At 39.1% G+C, this 12104-nt stretch overlaps 1 protein-coding gene across 1 annotated transcript in view; it reads right to left on the bottom strand.

Moving 5' to 3' along the window:
* Positions 1 to 322: 322 nt before the first annotated feature.
* Positions 323 to 12104, bottom strand: part of MYH15 (myosin heavy chain 15) — a 75650-nt gene continuing 63868 nt past the window's right edge. Inside the window, exons 36-42 of the mRNA XM_066592764.1 lie at positions 8973 to 9176; positions 7721 to 7846; positions 6582 to 6752; positions 6282 to 6386; positions 4348 to 4443; positions 1768 to 1899; positions 323 to 386 (exon numbers count right to left, since the gene is read on the bottom strand). Of these exons, the coding sequence (XP_066448861.1) occupies positions 369 to 386; positions 1768 to 1899; positions 4348 to 4443; positions 6282 to 6386; positions 6582 to 6752; positions 7721 to 7846; positions 8973 to 9176 (852 nt within the window). The 3' untranslated portion in view covers positions 323 to 368. The remainder of the gene's footprint in view (positions 387 to 1767; positions 1900 to 4347; positions 4444 to 6281; positions 6387 to 6581; positions 6753 to 7720; positions 7847 to 8972; positions 9177 to 12104) is intronic.

Raw genomic sequence — 12104 nt, 5'->3', positions numbered from 1 at the left:
TTAATGTGTGCTGATGTTCTATTGGCCAAGAGGGACACATTTTCGGATGTTTTCCATTTTCGTTTTCCATTCATGTCTCCTGTTGCATATTGTGACATTATTTTTCTGAATGTATTGGTAGTGTCTTTTATCATTTATCATTGATCCATGAATACATTTAGACAATAATCATAATGATTGCTAGGAAGTGAGCGATTTATAAGAATTGCTAGGTGTACAGAAGCACGCAAGGAAGGATGACAATAAAGAGCTACATTACATGAGATAAGATTTATTTCACTTATTTGCATGCTAAGGTTGCTTTACGACTTTAGCATAAATTGCTGTGAAGTTTCAGAGAGTGCAGTCTTCAGATATCATATATCGGTTTATTCCTCTTCACGCACCTACAGATGAAATACATAATATCAATATAAATCGCATTTACTGTACATTTCCATGGATTACCATAATATAAGCACAGTTTTGTGTCCAATTTCAATTACATTTTTCCTTGGAGACAGCGTGACCAAACAAATTCTAGCACTGAGTATTTTTTTTCTGCCAACCTTAAATGTGTGGGATAAATAATGCATTATTTTGATAGATTAGACGTTTAGAGATATGGCGATACCAAATGTTTTTTTTTATCATGATATTTATTTTAGTTATTATATTATATCATCATATTTATTTTAGTATCCCTTATCTTTTATAATCATAAAAAAACTTTATTTTCCAAATTTTTTTACACTTTTTAAAAAAAATCTAGTCCCCATAGGGTTATTGAACTTGCGATTGTTTCATCGTTTATACCATATACTTCAGTATTCCAATATATAGTATTTATGCCAGCATTCTATTAAGACAAATCCTAATAGGCAGAAATACATGGCAGCCCTGGAGGCCTTTAGAATGCCCTGGACTGCCATGACAACTGAATGGCACCTCACAATCTCATCACAAGGTGACCCTTCGGGGCCAATTTATGCCATATACTGCAGTACCTTGGTATTGCAATATATGGTGTTTCTGCCAGCATTCTATTAGAACAGCTCACGGGCCTGTCATAATAGAAATACATGACAGCCCCAGGGGCCTTCAGAAGGACCTGGACTGCTATGATAACCAAATGGCACCTCACAATCTCATTGCAAGGCGGCCATTTGAGACCATCAAACTTGGGGCACTTTACAACTGTTGACATCAAGTGTCAGCTGTTAAAGACAGGGAGTACCCACCATGTATAGAGTTGGGTCGGTTCCTGGTCCCACTCCATACAAACCCAGATGCCGAAGGGCATACATGTATGCCCAAAAGCATCAAGGGGTTAAGGGTTAGCTGGTAATTTTAAGTTAACTGCATATGATCATATGGTATATGCAGTCTTCATGCATGTAGACCAAACACAAGCAGTGATATAGTTTTACATTTAAGCTGGTCAAATACCTTTAAAAGCTGTTGGCTGGGTGCAGCACTTTTTCATACACATGCACTTTCTGTTCAGTAGAACAAGTATGCGTTCTCAATAGAGAGAGAGGAAAAAGCCACTGCCAGACACTTTTGGCGGTGGCTTATTGCAATTGAGAACATTTGACTGGGCATGTTCATATTCAAAATGCCTATTCCCCCTTACCCCCCATGTCTGCTAATTGAATTTTGGATGAATATCTAATGCGCATAAAATGGTCGCCTGGTCTTGCCAAAATTAGAGGATTTTGCTGATGTTAGTCTAGTGTGTATGGGCATTTTACACCAAGAAGCCACGGTAATCAAATGACCTCTTACCTTCCCACCATCTCTTGTCTTGCTTCTCAATTTGTTTACTTGTGATTCAGCTATATCTGCCCTTTCTTGGGCATCATCCAGCTCATGCTGCAGTTTCTTGTATTTGGTCAGGTACTGATTGACTTGCTGCTCCTGTTAAAGACAATAGATTATTCTACCAGATATATCTTTTGCAATATAGCAATAGGTATGGATTACACAAATAGCCATTTAGTACCACCAACTGTGCATCCCTGGTGTTTAATATTTTATAGACTTTTGATTATCTTTTCTAAAGTGTTGTCCTATGTTCACTTTATCTTGTGTATTACAGGTCGTGGCTGTTGTTTGTTTAGCTAGTGTACAGTAAGGGTTAGTTAGTGCATCCTATAGCTTGCATAGTCTCCAATCAGAGCTAGGCAAGTAGAAGTCACGTTATATAAGTAAGCCACATAAACAGTTCAGTGGATTAGTCCAAGTTAAGCTCCCCGAGTAACAACCTATAACTTTCCTGTTGTTCTCCTAGGCCTTAGGGGAGGCAGACGTGAGGCCTACTTTTGAGTGAAGTAAAACCAGGCCCAGACTACACTGAATCCTGATTCCTGCTGTTTCTATGGTGTGAGGGTCCCTAAGAAGCTGAAGAATCTAGAGCAGTGGGATTTATCACACAACCTACAGTACAGAGGGCAAAGCAGCTTCAGAGACGAATTACAGCTACCACCAGCCAGAAAGCCTGCTCTAATTGTTTGATGTTAAAGAATTGTACCTCCATCTTGGATGTTTGAAACTATCAAGCTTAATAAAGTCTGAGATGACTTGGCTCCCTGTCTGTCTGGGCTCTTGATTAATTTGGTGTCATACACTGCCATTAACACCATCTACTCCAGGGAAACCTTAATCAGCCCAGTGCACTATAAGATCACCCCTCCTTATAGTTTTTTTGGGGAGTGACACTTTAGTTGGCCACCATGGAGGAAAACTAGCCAGCACTGAGACATTGCAACACAGCCTCTCACAAGTTGCCCTATTCTGGCACACTATATAGGCATAGTATGGCACAATGACCTTTCTTTTGCTGAGAAAATGTATACATAAGGATATATTTGTTGCAGAAATGCAAGTTATTGAAAATCTGATGAATACACCAGAGAGGGGAAGGGGAGGGGGGGGGGGGGGTTACAAAATGTGCATAGATTTTCACAAACTTTACTCAGTTGTACATGTCAAAATATCTCTACACCTATCCCTACTTTACATGAATTGGATCTATTGTACATGAAAACTTTGGAGCCAGTATTTCAAAAACCTTACAATGATCCCCACAGGAGCAAGCTGCACCTAATGTAGGAGGAGGCACATACCTCTTCATATATTAGGGGCATCTTGAGATGTCCATGTGCCTAAAAAGAAATCTACACCACCTACAAAGGCAGAAGTAGATTTCTGGCATGAATTCTATTTAAATCTGTCAGGCTGACCCCTCACAATAAGCCATGCCCTCTTTTCATAAAACTGGCACAAGCAATTGTAAAAAAGTTGCAAAACTCTTGTATAAGTAGGTACCCTATAGAAACCTTATCTTTTATGCCAGTTTTACAATTATAAATTCCCCCATTTCTGTGCAGCTGTCAAACTTGTACTTTAATAGTTACATTTGGAAAGTCACATTTCAAAAAGTGTTTTCCAGCAAGACCAACTCCATGGCAATATTACACTCAGTTGCTGTAGTCCGGTAGGATTTCAGTTCAACCGTGTGAATTTTTGCCAGCCATATTAATTTACAGGGGTACATGAAATCTCATGTGCACATGCTGCTCAACGTTGGTTTCAGAGAGTGTCCTTTATCTTTGTACTTGGTCCGTGTTTTGCGGTCCATAATACGGAGTAATGTAAATCTATGTATCCTACTAAGATGGCCGTATTTTTCATGGCTGGATTTTAAAAACCCTGCATGACCTATTTTTGCCTCCGTATTTACATTGTTGAGTATTATTTTCTATTGGGCAAATACAGATCTGTGTTTGCCTTGTAGAAATTACAACTAATTAAAGCTAATATAGATCAAATACTGATGACATAGGGCTGCAATGCCATCTGTAACTTGTCCGTATTATGGACGTGTGACTATACGCTTGTCTGAAACTGGCATTATCCACAAGTAATTTTGTGCACCTTCCGTAGTAATCGCAAGGTACAATTACTATTCATAGTACTGCAATTCAGCTAAGAGATTACTCAGTATTTGGTTTATCTATAGTTGGCTTCATGGATTTAGTAATCTCATCAAAAGGTAATCCAGTACAAATCAGCCGTATAATGAGGAATTTCACAAAAAGCAGAACCAGAATACTAAGGACATATAAGCATTCAGAAAATACCTCTGATTAAAAACATGTTATAGTAGCAGACTTTGGGTTAACCTTTTATTTTAGGCAGGCTTCCTTAAGGAGCTCCACTCTTACAAAGAGTTGAATATACTTTTCTATCACCATCTGATAATTCAGATTCTTTGATAATCCAGCATCTATAAAATCCCCTTTACAATTATTGCTACTTAATAGGAATATTACCATATAAGGTTCTACATGTTCAAACACTTACACTCTCTTCAGCTTGATGCTTGTAACTCTTAACTTTCAGCTGTAACTTATCAATCAGGTCCTGCATGCGAATTAGATTTTTTTTGTCTTCCTCTGCCTTCAGGAGTAAAGTTAGAAGAATCAGAACATATTTTGATGAGCATGAATACACTGATCTAAACTTCCTGCGTGTCTCTGTTCAGACTAGATTCCTAGTATGTCTGACATCTCCTGTTGACCCCTCGCCTCCTATAGATTAAATTATTCACAACAATCTATAGTCCATGGCAGGGGCGTAACTTGAAGCTCCTCGGCCCCAATGCAAAACCTGTAACGGGGCCCCCAACTATAATGCTTTATTCATAGTACTGGGCTCCCTATATGGAGAAGAGAGGCCTTGTGGGCCCCCTAAGGGTCCTGGGCTCGGGTGCAACCGCATCCCCTATAGTTACGCCCCTGGACGACAAGCTTTAATATGGACAAAAGAAGTACAACACAATGCAATGTGCCCTACACATATCCTTGTGCCTGGCACCCTACAATCCTTTTCTGTGGGCAAGTATAATACCAGGCAGCCTCCCACCGCTGCCGCAATATATGGTAGGTGAGTAAATGGGTATTCATCAGTATTTTGCACCTGAGCTACAGCCCCCATATAGCATTTTGTCTTATTACATGCTGCTGGGAACTGGTGTTTATACCTGCCCATGCATCTTTGTACCAGTAAGTGTGGCCTTTTGCAGTGATTTTTGTATCGATTTGGTTCCTCCTTCAGTGATTTGTTTGTAATGTTAGTGTAGGGACTTGGAAGGCATGAGGACTCATGATGCGGATTGTGAGCTTGCGTATTTTGGCCAAAATATCAACTAATGCCTCATTTATTTGCACAGGCAATCTGGCCTTAAGCTGCTGGGGAAGCTGGGGTGTCGGTGCTTTATTTGGCACACTAAGAAAGTGGGGGACAGTCCATCTGATCTAATAGTATGGGCATCACTAATAGACTAATAGACTGTAAACCTTCATAGTGCACTACACGTATCTGTGTGACTATTACCCTATAGAAATATTATTTGTGAAAGTATAATGTTAGGCAGACTTCCCAATAAATGGTAGGGCTGTTAGGGCCCTGTTAAACGGGACGATTTTTGGGCACAGAAGCCCTCAACAGCTGTTTCAGCCATAATGGGCTCTCCCATCTCCATTCACAGTAAACAGGCAGCCTTTCATAGATGAACAACTGTCTGTTTCCACAGGCTGATTGTCATTTGAGTTTTATGCCTTCACAATCTGAACAAATGAATTATGTTTTGTCATTCAGATCATGCAGACATTTACAATGAATGATTATCGTTCAGATCTCCGCAATCCAGAGAGAATCAGAATAAAAATCATGTAGAAGGGCCCTTAATGGTTGTTCATCAGTATTTTGCATCTTAGCTACCTCTCCCATATAGCATTTTGCCTTTCGGCATGGTGTTGGGAATTGATGTTGTACCTGGCCATGTTCCTTTATATCAGTAAGGCTCGGTTCACATCAGCGTTCTTTCATCTATTATTAAACGATCAGTTTTTTTATTTTCGAAAACTAAAAAAAAAAGATGTCTAACTGAAGCAAACAGATGTGACAAAAAAAGGATAGTTAGCGTCAGTTTGCATCAGTTAGGGAGCCATTATGATAAGTTTTTAACATATCTGTTTTTTTTGTTTGAAATTTTATTTATATTTTATTAATATTTATTAAAGCTTTCCATGTCCCTCCTGTTGTTTTTTTTAAATCCATGGCAATCAGTGAGGAAAAAATGGAATTATTTATTTCCGTTTTAATTCTGTATCTCTGCTTCAAAAATGGAAATGAGGGATGGAATTATCACTGAAAGTCATAGCACACGTGGAAACTCACCATAGCTTTGTGCACTTCCTCCCATTTTATACAATTTATGTTTTAAAGAACAATACCTGATATGTTAGCTCCTTGATACGGCGCTCAAACTTGCGGACTCCCTTCAGTGATTCTGAATTGTGGCGCTGCTCTGTTTCCAGGTCATTTTCTAATTCACGTATCTAAAACAGAATGTATTACAAGTTACTGGACTTTCCTGACATGTAGTACTAAAAATAGGATACAAATGTGTCCATCTATTCTTCCATCCATATATAGATATCTATAGATTCACGGAGATATAGTCTTATCCCTAGTAATTGTATAGATCTAATGTAACATTCACTGAACATGTAGAAATGTGGAAAGTGCCATACCCGTGACTCAAGCTTTTGAATCTGTTTCTTGCCTCCTTTAAGTGCAATTTGTTCTGCTTCATCCAATCTCTTCTGTAAATCCTTAATTGTTTGTTCCATATTTTTCTTCATCCTCTCCAAGTGAGAACTGGTATCTTGTTCTTTCTTTAACTCTTCTGCCATCATGGCAGCCTGAATATACATCAAAAACAATTACAGAATACAGTCACCTTCCACTCAGACTGGCATTCATATGTTCATTCATTTGTTGGAGTAATGTGCTTTAAATAGACACTAACCTTTCACACAACATGAAAAACAAGTTTAAAGTGCCTGCTACTAAGGGTCTCCCTTCCATTACCTTTGCAATCCACTGCTTGTCGTTAGGAATTTGCTTCTCTAGTAACATGAGGAACTGCTAGTTACTATATACAACAGAGGGGTGGGCCTTGCAGCAGATTGGAGCTGGGCAATGCAAGGCTGCATGTGAAGTGTGGGACAAAAAAAAACCTGACCAGTACAGTACTAGCTGAATGGCAGGCTTAGCACACATCTCCCAACCTGTAAGTGGATTGCAAGCAGCAGGGCTTCAGAAAAACAGGAAAATCAACATGAAAAACTGAATTGATTAAACTCAAACTGGGTGCAAAAATAATCAAAACAGCAGCAGCAATGATGACCTGGGATGCTTTTGAAATTCTTCTGAAAACTCATGTATACTTTAAATGTATTAAAAGCTGCATGCCTCTTAATAAATTTGACATATGCTGGTCTATGAAATTTATGCCTGCTGTAAGCAGAAATGGATTTGCACTAAAATTTGCACTATGTTCTGGCTTTAAATTTCATAAATATGTCAGAAAAGTATTGGCCATAACCCATCCTGATAAATCCTGCTACTTTTCAAAACTGGCAAGTACCAAAAAAAAGTCACAAATTTGTACACCAAAATTAACCATTTTTTACTGCCAAAAATGTTGCAAACCAACTAATAAATTCCCCTATGTTTTTGATTCCCCTGTGATTCTAAAGAAATATACCAAAGAAATTGTCTAGTTATTAGTTTTCTATTCTTCTTATAATTCATTTTAATACTTGAAAAGCGTTTCTATAAATTGATGATGAGTATGTCATGTATGTAGTGATAGGTGTAGACTCACATCAGTAATAGCTTTCTTAGCTTTATCTTCTGCATTTCTACATTCCTGAATGGCCTCCTCTACTTCATTCTGCATATGGGACAAATCACTCTCCAGCTTTTTCTTCTGATTGATGAGGCTTGTGTTCTGTAAAAAGATAAGGAAGATGGCGATATATAATTTTGTCATAATGCAAAGTTTTTGAACTTTCTATACACTTCGTTTTTCCTTTTCCATGCTGCTTTTAAGATCTTAATCTGACAGTAATCGAAATTACACCACTTCATGACCAACACGGGCTATGTACTCATACAACTGCTAGGTCTATTATAATATATTGACTAAAAGTTGGACTGGCCCACAAAAGGATCATTTAGTGGACTCAGATCCTGACACAATCATGAGTCCAGCCACAACATAGAGAACACAAAGGGCAAATCACTTTTTTGGGGTTATCTCACAAATGAAGGTGATATGACTTGTATGCAACGCTATAAATGGTGTACCTCAACTTCTGTGTAACAGATGCTGGTAACTTACAAATAATTTAATAGCACAGGTTCAATGTACTAAAGTCAGCAAGAGTGCAGTTTAGATCTGTGCTGTTCCTATGTGTGCAAATACACTGCGTATTTCTCTCAAAAAACGCAGTCAATACGCAAATACATTTACTGCGTATTTGCACCAGTCCAATTACTTCAATGGTCTACTGCGGTTCGTAATAACAAAATAGGTCTTGTTTGTATTTTTCTTGCAACATGCGAGCACTGGAAAAAATACACCTCATGTGAACAAACCCCAATGGGTTCTAATCACTGCGTATTTCGTATGCAAAAATTGCACGCGTAATATGCTGCTCAAATACGCTCATGTGAACGAACTATTATTATACAGTCTTACAATTACAATCGGCCTTTTGAAGGCAACCATAAGGCTAATATAGTCCTAGGTGAAAATGTGTTTGACACCCCTAACCTACAGGGTGCTTCACTGGTGAGGGCCAACTCACAATTTAAGCAGCCCTGTTGTAGCTCATGAGGCCCAAGTAGAAAAAAGGTTGAGAGGCACTAGTCCAGATAAAGGCAGACCCTGGAGTCCAGAACAGGAGACATATATGTTCTATTTAGTATCTAGGGAATTCGCTGCAAAGTGTCGCACTGACTTGAAAAAATTCAAAATTAACACTAACTCTTAAGGAATTATTTGGAATCCAGTCTATTAGAAATACCCAGCACAAAATTATAGGATTGTTGAAAGAAAATTTGTTGTGGACCTGTGAATGAAGCAAGTTGACCCTCTCTGTAGCTTCTAGGAGCTCCTGTTCTGCCAGTTTCCTTGCACGTTCTGTTTGATCCAGCGCTCCCCTCAGTTCATCCAGCTCAGCTTGAAGCAGAATGTTCCTTCTTTCATTGACTGCAGCCTGTTCCTTAAGGTCCTCAGTAAGATGTATTGAGTCGTCTAGTTGCACTTGAGTATCCTAAAGACAAGACATATAAATATATATAGATTGTTTTATATGAAGTTTAATGTACTCTATACTATCAAGTCTATAGTATGCCAGCTTATGTAAAATTCAACAATTAGTCAAAATTTGTGTTTTTTAAACAAACAATATAACAAATTAAACAAAAGCAAGTAGGAAATCAAAAATCTAAACATTGACTGCTGGCATTAGGCCTTATTCACACATTGCATCAGTATTTTGAAGCCAAAATCAGGATTGGTTGTAAAGAAGAAAAGAAGTAGGTATCTTTTGTTTGTATTTTCCTTAAGGTTCTACTTTTTGTTTTAGTTTATAAATACTGCAGCAAAATATTGACCTTATCTGCAATGTGTGAATAAGGTCTTAAAGGGGTTGTCCCGCGCCGAAACGTGTTTTTTTTTTCAACACCCCCCCCCCCCCCCCCGTTCGGCGCGAGACAACCCTGATGCAGGGGTTAAAAAAGAACACCGGAGAGTGCTTACCTGAATCCCCGCGCTCCGGTGACTTCTTACTTACCTGCTGAAGATGGCCGCCGGGATCTTCACCCTCGGTGGACCGCAGGGCTTCTGTGCGGTCCATTGCCGATTCCAGCCTCCTGATTGGCTGGAATCGGCACGTGACTGGGCGGAGCTACAAGGAGCCGGCATCCAGCACGAGCGGCCCCATTGAGGAAAGAAGAAGACCCGGACTGCGCAAGCGCAGCTAATTTGGCCATTAGACGGCGAAAATTAGTCGGCTCCATGGAAACGAGGACGCCAGCAACGGAACAGGTAAGTGAAAAACTTCTTATAACTTCTGTATGGCTCATAATTAATGCACAATGTACATTACAAAGTGCATTAATATGGCCATACAGAAGTGTATAGACCCACTTGCTGCCGCGGGACAACCCCTTTAAGGCCCATTTACACTGAAAGATGATCACTCAAAATTCACTCAAACGGCAGTTTGAGGGACAGTTTTGAGCGATCACTTTGCATAAACTTTTAAGTAGTTAATTAGCTACTTAAGAGTTCATTAGCGTGTAAATGAAGGCTCCTGCTGTATGCAGATTACAGCTGGGGGTCTGTTATCTGCAAACAGCTGTGTTGTTCTCGGAGTCCTCAGCGATATCTTGCTGAGAACTCCGAGCGGCATAGCAGCTGAGAGAATACTATCAGCACTATCCCACTAAGAACTCAGCGTGCGGCGCTCATAAGGCTCATCGCTGACTTCAGGCTTGCTTGAAGTCAGAGATGAACAAATATTGCACAAAAAGTGCATGATGGGCAGGAATTTAGACACAGCGATTATCACTCAAAAGATGGCTTTTGAACTAATTTTAAGTGATAATCGTTGTGTCTAAATGGGCCTTTAGTAAATGCAAGTACTGTTTTAACTAGAAGAATAAGTGGCACTGTAAAGTAAATTCCACTTCTGAACAGCTTTCCTTTGAAGCTATTGAGTACTGTAATTTGTCATCTTATTTTGTACTGGTTTACATGCTAAATTCTTACATGGTAAGATCTAAGATATTATACTGGCCTGCTGAGAGAACATAAACTACTGGCCAACAGCAACTAATGGAATTTTGGAAGCAACTGTGAATATCAATGTGGAAGCATACAATGCGATTCACAATAATACATGATATTAAAAGCAAAGTTCAACACTGTACATAGATTTATGGTGTGAAATGTTGGTGAAAGGTATTATGCATTAAAGCCTTAAAGCTCAGGCCAATTCTAGCTTACAGCTCTCTCACGTGAGCACATTTTGCTGCGAGCAGGAGCACGCAGTAAGTACGGGATGACATGTATTTGCTGTGTGCCGACAATCTCCATACACTATCTTGGTGTGTATGCCCGTGCCAATATAGTGCATGCCGCAATTTTTATTTCTGCGAGCATATTTTGTGCGCTGTGTGTGAGAGGCACATTCGAAAGTCAATGTGAGATTGGTACAGCATATTGCGTGAGCAAAAACTGCAAGCGTAATACACAGTAGCACACACTCGTGTTAGAGATACATTGCAGAAACGCTAAGGTCTGCTACAGAAACACAGCATGACCGCAGGTTAGAGTTACAGTACAGTTACAGCTTTATTCGCATTTACTTAAATAATAAACGTTTTCACTGTGGAAAAAACAACACCGTTTTTGCAATGTGGGAATGCACCTTTAGGGCTTTTACCCACTAGCGTTTTTTTTTTTTCATTTGCAAATTCGCAGCGTTTTTTTCCCCCAAATGTCAGTGGGACATTCTAATGTTAAATTTGCATCGCACAAAAGACGCAAGTTTGTGTTTTTCAGTTTTTTGTGCAATGCAAATTTAACATTAGAAAGTCCCATTGACATTTGGAAAAAATGCAGCGAATTTGCAGTGACAAAAAAACATTAGTGGGTAAAAGCCCTTAAATGGGTTTCCAATCTTTTTTATATATATTTAAAAAAAAAAAAAAAGAAAACCATTTTCGAGACAATAGGAATTTTTGAAATAGTTTTTGCTGTACACTTCTGTATCAGCCATAGCTTTTTTTATTTTTATGTCTACACAGCTGTATAAATTGTTCTGGCTCACCGGTGATAGCCCTAGTCTATTATACCCCGGTCACTCTCCTCCCTGGAAAAGGGTCGGTTACACTTCTTCCTTCAGGTAGCCCTATTAGTTATTCCACATCACTGGAAATTCTCACAAGTTCCTAGTTTAATGGAGTGGTAAGACACATTCTCTAAGATTTATCGATTGGGGGACATCATTGCTAAGATGGTGCAACAAATTTTTAAAGCTTTTGACCCCCTTGGATAATGTTCAAGTATATCCAGGAATTCTCTACTTGGCTGCATGGCCTGTAATACTTCGTAGTGGCCCAAACACCTTTCAGTCCCCTCGCCATGATTTCTCCCCCTCTACCACCCTGTTTTTTTCCTCTTTTCTTTCATT

This window comes from Eleutherodactylus coqui, chromosome 1 (genome assembly GCF_035609145.1).
Source record: "Eleutherodactylus coqui strain aEleCoq1 chromosome 1, aEleCoq1.hap1, whole genome shotgun sequence".
Classification (NCBI taxonomy): Eukaryota; Metazoa; Chordata; class Amphibia; order Anura; family Eleutherodactylidae; genus Eleutherodactylus; species Eleutherodactylus coqui.
Note: the sequence above shows the minus strand (reverse complement) of the source record. Positions and strands in the feature narration are given on the sequence as shown.